The following is a 15028-nucleotide window of genomic DNA, read 5'->3' as shown; positions in this document are numbered from 1 at the left end:
GAGATGTTCTTTTAAGAGCACACGTGGAATTCACTGTGGACTTGCACCTACCGAGCTGATAAAAACCAATCCAGAATGATGCTTTGGTATGCAAGAGGTGCCACTGGTGGCAACAGGTACTCCTCATCCTCCTGTGACCATGGTATAAAATCACAGAATTATAGAATATGAAGGGTTGGAAGGGATTTTAAATATTACCTAGTCCAAATCCGCCCTGCCACGGGCAAGGACGCCTCCCACTGGAGACCTCCCAAAGCTTTATCCAATCTGGCATTGAACACTGCCAGGCTGGGACACCCACAGCCTCCCTGAGCAACATATTCTAGTGCCTCACTACCCTCACAGTAAGGGATTTCTTCCCAATACCTTAAATAAATTTCCCACTGTGGAATCACATATCCTCTAAACAGAGAGAAGCATAGTTCTCCCAAGAAAATCCTGGGAAGCTGTGTAAAAACTGTCAGAAACTTAGAAGAAAGAATTCAAACAATTATTATCTCTCTTTCTGTAACTATTGTTTATAGATATCATTCTCCGAAGTGTGCTATTCATAGTTCACCAATAGCATGAGAAGTTTTCACTTTGAGACCAGTCAAGTATCAGCTTATCAAATCAGACTATAAACGTCACAACTTCTTCCTAATAAACAGAATCTATTTCACCTTCTGATGACTAGAGTAATTCATTCCATCCCTGACTCAACAGCATCATCCCATCTTTCAGTTTGTACCCATTCCTCCTTGTCCTGTCACCACAGTTCCTGACCCAGAGTGCCTTCCTGGCTTCCCAGCAGGCCCCTTCAGATTCTGCAAGGTTGCCATGAGGACTCCCCACAACCTTCTCTTCTCCAGCCTGAACAGCCCCAGCTTTCTCAGCTTGTCTTTGTAGGGGAGGGGCTCCAGTCCTCTTAGCAACTTTGTGGCCTTCTCTGGACTTGCTCCATCCACCACGGTGGGGAAGATCTAACACAGAAAAAGTCACAGAATATTCTGGTTTTGAAGGGACCCATCGAGTCCCAACTCCTGGCCCTGCACAGAGACTTCATGAAGTCACACCATGTGCCTGAAAGCATTGTCCAACCGCTCCTTGAACTCTGTGAGCCTTGGCGCTATGACGACTTCCGTGGGGAAGTAGAAAAAGAACAATCGGGTAAGAGAAAACAGAGAGATTAAGTGCTCAAAGTCCTCCAACGCGCGGTCCAGCGGCTGAGCGGCCCCGCCGATGCCTCTGAATGGGGTTCACGGCCGGGTCCGGAACGGCTGCGGCCCTGTGGCTCTCCGCCTCCAGCGCTGCCGCTGCAGCACCAACAGCGGTTCGGGACCGGTTCCCAGAGTGGCTCGGGACCGACTCCCGGCTCCCGGAGCGGCTGCGAGACCGGCTCCCGGTTCGGCTCCCGGCCCCGCCCCGCCGCTTCCTGCTTCCGGCGCCGGCGGGGACGGGGGCGCGGGCCGGGCGGAAGCCCCTCGGCGGGCGGCGCGTGCGCGGGGGCGTGGCGGCGGCGGGGGCGCGGCCGCCGCTCAGTTCCTGCCCGCGCGCGGGCGGGCGGTGTCGCCGGTCGCGACAGAGGTAACGGCACGGCCCGGCCCGGCCCGCATGGCGGGGCTGCCCGCCCGGGGCCGCCCCAGGCCCGGCCGCTGCCCGGGACAGCGCGCCTGGCGCTGCCGCCGCGGCGCTGCCCATCCGGCCCCGTGGGGCGGGAACGCCGCTGATTCACCTCAGCCGGCCGCCGGCAGGGAGGGAGGGAAAGGAGGTCGACAGACGGACCGACAGATAGATAGACAGACAGACAGACCCCGCGGGGCCTGCCCGGGCTCCGGAGGGCGCCGGGTCTCAGCGCGACGCTTGGCGATGCTGGGGCCCGTCCTGCGGCCTCGGTGACCCCCGGGCCGGTCCCCGTCCCTGCCGCCGGCGGAGAGCCCGGCTCGTTTCGGTGTCCGTGTGCGGCCACGGGCTCTGCCCCGGCACCGCGGCCTCTCGGGGTACCGGGAGCTGCCGGCGGTAACGGGAAGGGACCTTTTGGCTCTGCGGCTGGGGCGTGATGCAGCCTTAGGAAATGCTCGTTTATGTTTCACTCCTTATCCACCGTGTGTTTGTAGCTGGGAACTTAATTCATCCCATTCTTTGTACCATGTGATGCATTTAATGCCCCGGTGACAGCGTTGGTCAGCCTGCAGGAACGTAGTTATGGGAGAACATTTAACAAGATGTATTTTATTTGCAGTCGTCTTGACTTGTTTTCTCTGGGGGGGGCAATGGGTTACATTTGTAGCTGAAGAAACAAATTGATCTACATGTGCCTCACTGTCCATTGGAAGAATGACAGATGACAAAGATGTACTTCGAGATGTGTGGTTTGGGCGAATACCGACCTGCTTCACTCTGTATCAGGATGAGATAACTGAAAGGGAAGCTGACCCCTACTATGTGAGTATGACAAAGGTAGTCACAAATAGTCTGAGGCCGTGGTTGTGTTTGTTTCCTTCATTCTCTTCATGTGTACGACTGCACATTGTGAAAAAAACCCCCTTTTTTCTTCTTATTCCTGGTACCTTCTGAAAGTAAACATATAACCATGCTGTGTGACTTCATCTTTCTTCACAGCAAGTTGTGTCACTAGTGAGAGAAACTTACCACAGGTCATTAAGATCTTTGGAAAAATTCTTAGGAAGTCAATGAGTGACTAGGTAAAGGAGGAGGCTGGATGTGAGTGTGTATGTTCTTGGATAATGAACAGTTGAAGGGAGAGAACTTCTATTAATACAGAAATAATTTAATCAGACTTAAGAAATCTTAATATTTAAGGTTGGTCATCTGTGTATCACAAACTGGTAATGAACACTGGCTCTGTGGATGACTTCTGCTCATTTGTTTTTCCTTTAAAGTCCAGCAGCCATAAGAGATCTAGCTCAGAAGTAAGAAAAGCAGCTATAATGGCTAAAGAGAACACTGCCTGAACAGGATTGCTAGCTGATGATAAAAAAGGGATGATGGATGTATTTGAGTTATAACATGGAAGTGCCTTCTATAATGATGCATTTATTTATAGTACTCTCATCAGTTTTCATTTTTTCAGCACCTAATAGACATGTAATTGAGAAAGAATGTTAGCTGATTCAGTGAAATGCAAATTTGAAATGTAACGGGAGTGGGAGGGAAATCTTGAACTTTTAATTTTTATGGGATTCTGAAATTCTTAAACCTTATCATATCCCATTCCACACTGGATCGATCTCTTTTTTTCTGTGTTCAATAGCATCTTTGGGTCATCAGTATCTCATTTGTATGTGTTGTTTTGAAACCTAATAAACTATTGGTGCTTTTTGTTCAGCGGTAATAGTGCTCATCTTTGTATATTTTAGTTTCATCACTGCTGAAAGATAAGCACTGGGCTTCATATTTATTGACCTATTGCCAAATAAATCTAACCTAAAAGTGTGAGACTTTAAGTTTTACATAGGAGTTAAAATATGTTTGCATACTTTGTGTAAGAGCTACTTGAAAGTTATGGATTTAAGTTTAGAGGCTTAGAGCCTTGATCTGTTTAACATTGGCTTGGAAAGCATGAAACCATGTTATCCTTGTGGTGTGGCCAGCTTTCTAAGTCAAGGAAATGGTTTTAAGGTCATAGGATTTCTTTTATTTACTCCATGTAGAGTGTGCACAAAAATTGTCAATGCTCCATTTTTTCTTTCTGCAAAATGTGGTTACTCAGAGATGACAGTTCTAAAATTTTAGCTTCTTAATTTTTCAGTTCATGTTAGAGCTGATAATATGGCTTTGTGTCTTATGACGGACCAAGGATTTATAATAGTGTGAAGCAGAATTGCAGTCAAGGTTTTAGATCATGGTAGAGTTGTAATAGTTTCAGTGTGTTTGCATTAATGTTTTTGTTCAGATCTGGAGTGTGTTCGAAAGCAGTCTTCATCCTTCCCACTTCCTGTGCCCAGGTTGGCATCACAGAGCAGTCAGCCCATGGGTTGAATCATTTTCGTGTGAAGTTGAAGGAGCAGATGGGCTTCAGTTGCTAATGGACATTTGGTGTATGGGAGCAAACTTGAGCCAAATCAAAGTAAAATTATGGGTAAAGTAGAAAAGTACATGTAGTTAACATTTCCAGCCCTTGACATCAGCTCTTCAGCTTTACATGGCTCCTCTTACTTGTTAGTATAGATACAACCTCTTTATTCCAGACTGCCTTTCGTAAATGGAAAGACTGCATGGGAAGGAAATACTGGCATCATTAAACTGAGAGAGGATAAAGGATTCTGCTCTGAGGAACTTGCTTTATGAAGATGAAGGATGACACAGACTTGGGGGGTGAGGAATTAGAATAACAACTCCAAGTCTGTGGGATGGATTTTGGTTTTTGTGAGTGGTGTGACAGGAGAGCCCTGTCTGTCAGATGGGTTAGTGAAACGTGTGTATCACCTTCTGGCACTGCACAGGGGTAGGACAAGTAATTTAAAATTAACTTGTCTGTCTTTTGGAAAGAGTGGTGACATAAAGACTGGGCAGCTCCAGTAAAACATTGTCCTGTATCTTAATATAGTCATGTAGGGTAGGTTTCTGCAGTTATGCTAGAAATGGATACATCAATTTTCTTTGGAGTGTTTCAAGCAGATGGTTATGTTTTGAGTGGCAGCACATTTAGGAACAGTTTGCTTGAACTACTTTTGTTGCTGATTTATCTGATTTTTCTCTCATCCTAAAATTGTTATGCATTTTATTTTAAAATTATATACTGTTTGCCTCTTGCTGCAAGCAATAATTGAAAAAGGATGAAAAAAGTATACTGGAAGCAGAGACTCATTGGCTGAGACTTGTCAGATGCATAAAGAGCAAAATTACAGCAGGATACAGTCTTAGAATGATGCTCTGCCCAAGGGATTGGCCTTTAACAGGACCACTCTTTAGCTTGCTTGGTGTCAAAAGTATTCCAAGATAGGATGTTTTGCTTGTTCTCCCTTGACGTTTTAGTGATCAGACCAGTCCAGTTCTTGTTAAATCTGTAATTTTTCTGTTTTAGGGCTTTGCGTATAAAAATACTGCATGCTGTGCCACAAAACCTATGGATATACCTGGAGAGGCACTCTTTACACAAAGTTATGTTGCAAGCATTTACTTAGGCATTAGGAGTTCTTTGTTATTCATTTAACCTCCTGGTTAATAAGAAGACATTCCTGGTTATTGTGATTAAATACTGTAGCAATACGCAACATTCAAAAGGAAGGTGTTGAGATTTGTGTAGTTTTTGGGGATAACATTTAGGGATGGCTGCAAGGATTTATTCTGCTTAGTGATGTATTTGGAGATTTACTTTCTTAATTTAATGAAGAGAACCCATGATCTTGTTATCTTTCCATGGATGGGGAAGTGATATTAAAAAGGGTAACAACGTGAAAATGTGTTTAAATTGCTCTTAAAGATCTCACTTAACAGATTTAGTATATTTGTAAATCTCTAAGTTTAATTAAAGATAGAAAAGTGGTAGAATTAGATTCTTTCATTTCTGCTATGGAAGGGGATAACTATATCAAGGTAAAAGAACTGGGAGGGCGAGAGAAAGAGTTCAGTAGGTTCTGCAAATGCTCAGCATCTCTGAAAAACAGGTAATTCCTGTTAATCTGATCAACTGTTGGGTTTTGTACAGTTGTACACTTTTTGTTGAAGCCTTTTGGGAGTGCTGGCCACGTTCTGTTAAATTCAGTTGAATGCTGTTTGATTATTGTCTGTGTTCTCTAATTTTGTTGAAATAGACACTGGCTTGTTCTTTCACAATATAAACTGAAGTAGAGTATTTTACAGAGGAAATTATGCAATTTAAAGGGTTATGGGAAGCACTGCTGCAATAAATAATGCTTTAATATATTTATCAATCCTAGCATGGCTGTGCTACATGCAACATGCTGAAAATTGGCTTCTCTAAGAGTCCTAGTAAGTCTCATCAGAGTACACCAGCATTAATTTAAATGTACATATCATGCAGAAATAACATGAAATTATTACCAAAAATACGTTGGTTTGATTGGTATAGCCTGAACTGTATTGTCTCAAGAGCAGTCAGTGAAGATATGTGGAATTAGGTAAATAAAGGATAAACTTATGTCATTAAATTACCAAACAATTCTTACTTGAATGTATACGTAACTTCATTGAATTTATTGAGTTTGTTTGCCTTTTAAAAATGAAGGCTGAGTTTTGATTACATTGCTTCTATGAAACATGGTAGAAACAATGTGATGATGATAACAAAAGCAACAGTTGGAAAAAGAAAACCATATGGTACATGAAAAATGGAGTGTTAACTGACACGATGACTGTGACAGGAGTGAGACTTGGCCTTATGTAATTTTGTAAAATTGTGAAATTTACCTGTGTCACAGATGTAATGTAATGCAGCATTATCAAAAAGGTGAATCTGTTCTTCCAGATACTTGATGTACTCTCCATACTTCTTTATGAATTGGATATTTACAAATTGTATTATCATGGCCAAAATATTATCTGATTTATATACCAAAGTGTGGTCTAGTTATTGGAGAAATTCTGGAAGAATGTTGCAGCAGAGATTCTGTCAGGCAAAATATATCCTTAGATGATTTAGGATGTCTGTACCACAGGCATTCACTTATGTCTGGTATTATTCTTATACTGTAAAGAAAATACTTATGAGGAACACTGGAAAAGAAATGTTTCTCTAAATATGCAAAATATAATCTATATATGCCTTAGGCCCATCTATTTTATTAATAATTATGAAGCAGAACTTTACAGGATGGATACTATTAATTTAAAATGTCTGCTCTAAAGTGAATTGATATTTTACAGAGAGGTTAATCTTTACTCATTGTACTGAAAAGCATTGTTTGTTAATGCTTAGGGATTGATTTATCTCTAGTGAATGTGCCACACAGTCATCAGTCAATTCACTGATTGGTACTGAGTGCTTAACCACTCCTGGACATAAGGCTTTAAAAAAAGAAATGATAGGGAAGATGTTGCAAATAAAAATAGCACAACATTCTGATTTGGATAGTATGCACATGAGACAAGAAGATAGTATATGATAATATATTGGATACTACTGTTCTGCATCTTCTGTGTACATCATTTTATAGCCTTCCATTGACTATTAAAAAGTAAACTGTCTCACCTTAAAAAGGGGAAGAAAAGAATAGTAACTGAATTTTGGTTATGAAAATACATACTTGTTACAGATTTTTAGTAGTTTAGTGTATTTTATTTACACTTAAAGTTTCTATAATTTTTTTCAGTTGCTTTTGCCAAGGATAAGCTACTTGACACTGGTAACGGACAAAGTGAAGAAGCACTTTCAGAAAGTTATGAGACAGGAGGAAGTTAGTGAAATATGGTTTGAATATGAAGGTACACCACTGAAATGGTGAGTTTATTGAACTTTGTACTTTATGCAGTTTATCATGTAGAGAGTTCCCAGGTTTAGCACAGTGTCAGTAGTTTTTCTAAAGTAATCACTCCCTTGGGCTTCAAAGATAGCAATAGAGGAGGAGGGTAAGAAATGCATGTTTTTGGGGAAAAACAAAAGGTTTAATGTTGAACATATTTTTTTTATTATTCTGATTGAAATTTTATTGTATGCATAAGACAGAGGTGTTGTGCTGCACTTACTGGTTTTGTTCTGGTTGTTACCATAATTCAGAATGCTTGTGGGTTTGGCTTTACTGTTGCTTGCAGTAGAATTGTCAGATCTTCCTTTAACATATTCTACCTTCCTAAAGATGTCAAGTAACTCAAATAGTAAGTCATAATTCTGGAGTCTGAATGCAAGCAGCTTATAAGCATCATGGTACTAAAACATGAGTAGCCTTCACTGTTCACTGGTGTGATACGTGCTTGCACTGTAAACATCTAATATTGATCTTCAAGGGTTTGTTGAATTCAATTAGTTCGAGTTTACTGAACTAATTGCTGTTGATTCTGTTCTTATTTTGTCCTATAGTCTATTAAAACTACCTTCTTTTGTGTTTTTAGTTTGTTGGGTTTTTTTGGTGAGAGGTTTTAGGGACTTGGACTGATATTGTTTCATTTAATTAATTTTCATAAATACTTTTCATCAGGTTTTCTACTTCTTTTGCTGTTAAAGAGTTTTAAAGAAAATAGTTCGAGAGCTGCAGTGTTTCCTAGTTTTGTATAGACAGCATCAGCTATCTAGAAGGTATTTAGTATTTTGAATGATGAAGAGATTTTTATCTCTTTTTATTTCTTGTTTCATCATAGGAAATCAAACTAGTGATTTTTTGAATCTTACTGAACCTGGATTGTCTTGTGATTAGCAAGCATCACATCATGGAGTGTCTGTAGATTTGGTGAAGCAGTAGATCTCTTATAGTCCTTTGTTTCTTTGAGACCAACCTAGTGTAAACCTTGAAAATATGTAAAGAGAAGCCTATAAAAACAACCTCTTTAAGCTTTTATTTTAACTGACTGGCAAAACCATCTTTAGACATCTAAATAAATTATGTGGGATTTAATAAGAAATGGTGTCTTATGTGCCACAGTAATGTTGAGTCATGGATACTACCTAAATAAAAAGCAAGGTACCACATTTATACCAGTGTGTTCATAGTCCTAGGTAAATATTGGAAGAAAACTATTTTCACTGAAGTTGTAACAAGAAAGGAGAGAGGCTTTGTACTTCAACACAAATAGATCCATATTTTCTATAAGTTTTCAAATACTATGATATCTAAAGTAGCATAAAAAAACCAAAACTGTACAATATAGATATAGACTGAATATGTAGCTGGTAATTCTAAAATTAAGTGAAGAGTTACTAAATTCATTGAATGTAGAAATGAAAATAAATAGTGTAATGATGATCTGATAATTAAGGCTCTCATCTTGCAGTAAAACGAAGCCTATTTTGCCAGGAACAGCTCCACTGATTTCAGTGGAACTGCCTTTCTAAGGAAAGTGCTATTTGTAAACAAGTATTTTAGGAGAATGGGTCTTCTCCAGAAGAAGCTTCAGCTCTTTATGGGATTACCAAACACCAGAACTGAGAATTAGATTGAACTAGTAGTTGGTAGAGAAAGAATAGCAGGCATTAATGTTTAGTCTTTTAAGCTATGACTTGTGCACTCAGAATCAAATAGAACTTTTTAATAATATTGTTTATTTCAGCTATTTACTTTGCACTGTGAGGTCTTATTGCTTGCAGTCTGCAGTTTCATACCTAGTTGGGATGAAGTCTACATCTGTTCAGATGCAGCTCTTCCATTGTCCAGTGAGATTTTGGAGGAAGTCTGAAATATAGTTTCTACTTCAGGCTCTGCAGAGCATGGGTCAAGTTCTTAGAGGAGAATGAAGCCCTCCAGGCCTGGAGTTACATGGGCCTGGGTTCTTTGTCCTGCTGAGCATGTTGGGACAGGGGAAGATGGAATCTTTTTCTGCAAAGGTGTGTGCATTGGGGGAGGTGTGCACTGGGGGAGGGTCTCTGTGGCCAAGGTAAGGAGTTTCAGGAAGAGATTATCAGACTGTGCAGCATTAGAGACTACAGAAGGAAATGGATGAAACATTAGACCCTCCTGCAGCTACAGGAGACTAAACCTACAACTACAGTGAAGGAGATGCAGTCAAAGACTGTGATTACTGGATTAGAAAACAGTCTCCTGAGAATTGGAAGAGCTGGAAGTTTATGACTTCTTGCAACAGGAGGAATGTTACTACACCTGCATTTCTCGAAGTACAGCATAGGTTCAGTGCTCTGGCTGCAGGTGAAGAACTGAAAGTGTTGTCCAGTAATGCATCTGATATGGCTGAACCTGAACTGTGTAGGGGCACCAGGAGGAAATGAAAAGTTAAGTCGTAAGTCTGTATTTGCCTTACTGTCCTTTCTCCCGGACTTTTAACCCTGCCATTTCGTGGTCACTGCAGCTAAAGCTGCCACTGATTATCACAACTCTTTTGTCTTAACAGATAATTAACAGATTTAGCTTTGGGTTATCTCTGGTTCATCCAGTGTCTGTTTCAAGAAATCTTGACTACTTGTCAAGATTTGTTGCTTTTCCAGAAGATGTGAGAGATTAACAGGAACCAGGATCTGTGATGTAGACACTTACTAAATTGTTTAAAGAAGACTTTATCAATTTTCTCACTGGGACTACATGATCTGTTGCCCTTACTAGTGCCTCCTCTGTTCCTGAACCACCAGAACTCAACCAACCTGTTGTCCTATTAAGTTTCATACATCTGAGCTGCTCCCTGACATGGAAGACAAGCCTCTGTCCTCATCTGCCCTGCCTGCCTTTACTAAGCAGCTTATGTCTGTCCTTCCACAGCAGTATTCCAGTTGTGCAAGCTGTCTCACTGTACCTCAGGTAGCCCAACACTCTCCCAATAATGTCACAGCATGTGCAGCTCTAGTTTTTCCTGCTTGTTTCCCAAGCTACATGCACTACTGTAGGTACTTGTGGTGGGTTCTGTCCTCCCTTTTTTTATCACTTTGACATCTCCCTTGCAGCTATCACCTTTCACCACTTGCTATCCACCCATGTCCATTAATTTCTATTTATCTGTGGGTTGTTATTTACACTTCTGTTGTTTATGGTCTAAAGCTCTCACCAGGCTGGGCAACTTTAAGGCAAAGATACTTTTGTCTGACTTAGGTGGATTCCATCTCTCCCTAGCAGTCCAGTATCCCCAAAAAGTATCCTGTGTCTGTAAAAGCCAAGTCCTTGCTGTTGCACCAGCTGCATAACCAGCTCCTGACCTGCAGACATCTCTCTGAACCCATCTCCTTTAATGGCAAAATTGTGGAGTGCCTCCTTGCCCCTAGAACTTATAGAGTCACTTCCAATACTCTCAGGGGTTCTGTTGCAGCACTTAAAATTTGTGCCCATGTGGGTAAACAGCAAGGACTAATAACCCAAGCAGAGGACAGCTTTCCCAATCTGCAACTTTTTACCAAGCAGCAAACCTCTGCAGGTTAACAAGTGAAGTTGGCAGATGGGGCTCTCTCTCCTGTAGGATGGAGTCTCATAGTGCTATGACTGCTTGCTCTGCTATGGATGGATGTGCTGTTCAGACAGCTCTGATGCTTCCCTGGAACTCCAGCCTCTTGTCTGACACTGAAGCACTGCCAGTGTTTGGAGAAGGCCTGCCCTCTCTTGGCCAGAGGTTAAGGAAACTTTTCTGTCTTTCCATCTGGGATCTGCGACAGGCCCCTTTGCAGGCGGCGGCTCCAGGGAGCGATGGGTGCCTCGCTTGGCTCCCTGCACGCCCCACGCCCACACAGCCAGACAAGGTTTCCTTTCCTGCTCAACCCTTGGTTTCTCGTAGCACAGCCTCAGGCATCTGGATCCTTAAAAGAGCTTAGTCAGGTGTAACAACAGAATAACAGCTTGGGCTGGTGTCCCTGAGCAGGGACCCCAAACCAAGGAACCCCTGGGCTTTTATTCCCTCACAGTCTGTGTGTGATAGTGTGGGGTTTTTCCTCGGTGTCATTGGCTCCTGCCCTGTCCCTGAGTGTCCAGTCACCTGGCAGGGCCACAGATCCCTGTGCTCTTTCCTGTGCAAAGGGTCAGCACCAGCTTTGGCCTCTTGCTTGGGGCTCCCATTGCATGGAGCTCAACCTGCAGCTCCCTCTGCAGCTGCACTCTGAGCTACTGGCACTGAATGGATTCCTCAACACCAGAGTTCACACAAGTCTGGGACTCCCCATGAGTCCCCACTGACCACTTCAATGACTGCTGACACTTTCTCTCCAGACTCTCATCTCTGTGAGATCTTGGTGAAGATCCCATTAATCTTTATGTCTCCCCCTGACTTCCTGCAGCTTCTTAGCTTGGTGGCATAGTTCCTCACTCATGTGCACCCCCTCTAGGTGAGGACATTTCCTCTGCTTACGCCAACCCTCAGGAGAGGTCCCGGGCTGCCCTGGCAGCTTGAAACCTGGAGAGCTGCAGCCTTTCTCAGGAGCCCTCCCTGAGTGATGCCACTCTGTGCTGGCGTTGTTTCTTCAGCAGATGCTAGGGGATGACACCTGCAGCTTGTTTCCATCCTGTCTGAGCACTTTCAGGTGCCTCTCAGTGGAGTTTTTGTCCCTTTTGTGCAGGTTGTGTTCTAGCCCTGGTAATTGTAAAGGTGGCTCTCTAGTACCAACTGGATGGGTTAATAAATTAGCAGAAGACAAAAGGTCAAAGCATCGCTTAATCAGGCATCTTATTTACTCTGCAAAGCTCAGAGATTTTACTGAAGAAATTTGTTTACAGGAACTTCACTATGTAACCTTAACTGATTAGAAAATACAGATGTAGGACAAGACCTGATGCAGGAGTTTTTGTATGGGTTTTTAGTTGTGATTTTCTTTTTCTTAGTTTCTGTTCTCTTTTATAAATCAAAAGTAACTGGAAGTCGTTGTTCATGTTGAAAATTTATGTTCATCTAATTATCAAACCCGATCTTAGCTACTTAACTCACCTGGAAAACCACTCTTTCATGGAACTCTTGCTGAATCCTTTTTAAGTGTTTAGGACATGATTGGCAGTTAGTAGATTAATATCTTCATGGTAAAAACTTGAGCATTAGCAGTGAATCACAATAAATCTGGATATGCATCCTCTTTATTCTCAGATAAGCTCAGGAATTGTCGTAGTATTTTATGTTTTATTTTGCTGTTGTGATGAATTTGTCTTAGCTTTGGTGTGGCTCACCCGTAGAGGGTGCTAAAGCACTGTTGTGTGAGAGTTTCACCGATCTGGAAAGTGGCTTGGCACAGGTGCTGTTAAAGCGATGCTTTTGGTTAGTACTCTCAGGACTTTCAAAACTTATGTACGTGCTTGGGTCTGCGACCTGAGATCAGTCCCATTAGTTCAGTGAAACTACTGACTTTATAGTTCAGCGTGTGTTTCTCTCTTTGTAGGATGAAAAGCTAGTAAGGCTCTTTGAAAGATAAGAGAATGGATCTTGGTATGCTGCATGTAAAAAAAAAAAATTATCAAAAATCTTGCCAATATCTGTGTGTGAGAAAACTGAAAAAAGAGCTTTTTTATAGCGCCTGTGGAGGTTTTGTGTGTGTGATATATGTTCCATATACTGCTGGGGCTGTATATTCTAATGAATTTAAAGGAGAGAAAGCTATGAGACGGAAGTGAATATCTGTCAGAAGCAAGCTTTTTTGTGTAACTCCTTTAATCTAGAATGCCACTGAAATACAAAACTCCAATTAATTTTTTTCCTTCCTTTTCATTCTTTTTAATTTGGTAGTAAAGATACAGAGTTGATCTTGGTCTATCATCTTTCAGCCCTTTTACAGATACGTAATTTTTTCACTCTTCTCCTTATTCTCTGCATTGCTATATCAGACGTATGGAAGAAGAAAAGGATGTTAAGGGCCCGTGTGGTATGAACCCAAGACCCTCAAGCATCTGAAAGCATGTGTGCTTTTCCTGGTCTGAGGCTTTTTAACCAGAGGTGCTGTTTTGGAAGGTTCCACAAAGCACCTGTAGGCCACTTAAGGCTGTTGCAAAAGTAGCAGTGTTTTGTGGGCACAGCTTGGAAACCGCTGGTTTAGATATTGAGCACGTGCATCCCAGATTTAATTCTGCCTGTCAGTCATCTAAACTTGCCTGTATAACTTTTCTAAGTTATAAAGTGGGAGTCAAACAGCTATTTTTTGTGTGTGTGTAAATGCAGGTATGTTAACTGTGATACGTAGAATTAAATGCTTCTATATTAAATCAATATCTTGTCATTTTTAGGCATTACCCAATTGGTTTACTCTTTGATCTCCATGCATCAAATACAGCCCTTCCTTGGAGCATCACAGTGCATTTCAAGGTAAATTGATAGAGACCCTTTTCTTAAGAATGAGTGAGCATGAGATTTCATGACATTTGGAAGCTGGGAAAAGGTTTCATAACTATTTTATAAAATATGTGAATGGTGTGATTTGAAAGGGAGACTGTGCATTGTTCAGGAAGCATTTAAAGGTTTCTGTAAATCTGCAGCTATTTTCCATGAGACTGTGTGTGCTTTTACTGCACTTTCTGTAGAAAATTATTCTATTATAATCTCAAAATCCAAAATAGTTTTTCAAGTTATGAGGCTTATGATAGAAGAACTTTCTATAATGTTTTTAATTTAATTGGTTTAAGTTCACTGAAGATTGGGAAGATTGAGAAGTGCTCGTCCTTTTAGGCATATATGAGCGTGGATATGAGATGCTGTAGAAATCTTTGAAGTCAGGGAATACTGTTGTACTTAATGTTGGTCCCTTTTAGAGAACTGAGTGAAATGAGTTTGGTCTTGTGACTGCTTAGTCACAGGAGAGACATTATTTTGATTATACATTGTAAACCCATTAGGTATGGCTTAATAGCACTACTGATCTTTGCTCAGAATGAAACTTGAACAAGGTTAGCTTTGGTGCAGGATTCTTGCATACTCTGAAATGCATTAAGACAATAATTCCAAGTATGTTTTGAAGTCAAAAGCACAACTACAGATCATGATATTTAACTTTGAAATGTTAATTTCTCCATTGTAAAAGAAACAGTGCAATAGGAAAACTGATCTGAAGAACAACACTACATTAATAGGCTTGACTTTAGTGCTTGAGGGATTTGAGTGAAATGAAAAATGTATTGGGGAAGCACTTGTGTTGAATGTTTTCATTGAAACAATTCTCAGAGGTGTGTTAGAAAAACTTTTTCCAACAGTAATCTGATTCTTTTTGGAAGTGTACACTGAAAGCATACATTCTTGTGATATGTCTTTCTACATGTTGAAACTTCTAAGATGACTGACTTAATAGATCTGAAGTTGGGGATGTTTTTGAAACCACTGTAGTTGCTACACTTGTCTGATAAATGTCAGAGAGCTGGGATGAGGAAACTTCCAGAATGTCCTAATGAAAATGTAGGGCGTCTAGTTTCATAAACCATGGTTTAATTGTTATGTTCTGAGAGCTTTGGGATATTAACAGTGGCAATGTGGGGATGTTGCCATCACAAAGTAGAGGCATCTTGAGAAGTTGCAGCACCTCAGT

General features: G+C 41.3%; 1 protein-coding gene across 3 annotated transcripts in view; it reads left to right on the top strand.

Annotated features, from left to right (window-relative positions):
• Positions 1–1496: 1496 nt before the first annotated feature.
• The window catches only part of ATG5 (autophagy related 5), a 71746-nt gene continuing 58214 nt past the window's right edge, over positions 1497–15028 (top strand). For 2 of the 3 annotated variants that reach the window (XR_004060584.1, XM_030944840.1), the window contains exons 1-4: positions 1497–1566; positions 2270–2424; positions 7275–7402; positions 13740–13818. Coding sequence is in view for 2 of the 3 variants with exons in the window: in XM_030944840.1 (XP_030800700.1) it covers positions 2317–2424; positions 7275–7402; positions 13740–13818 (315 nt within the window). In the remaining variant the exon portion in view is untranslated. Of the gene's footprint in view, positions 1567–2269; positions 2425–7274; positions 7403–13739; positions 13819–15028 lie in introns of those variants that run through there. The other variant, XM_030944841.1, reaches the window with a different exon arrangement.

The sequence above is a fragment of the Camarhynchus parvulus genome, chromosome 3 (assembly GCF_901933205.1).
Source record: "Camarhynchus parvulus chromosome 3, STF_HiC, whole genome shotgun sequence".
In the NCBI taxonomy this organism is placed as follows: domain Eukaryota; kingdom Metazoa; phylum Chordata; class Aves; order Passeriformes; family Thraupidae; genus Camarhynchus; species Camarhynchus parvulus.
Note: the sequence above shows the minus strand (reverse complement) of the source record. Positions and strands in the feature narration are given on the sequence as shown.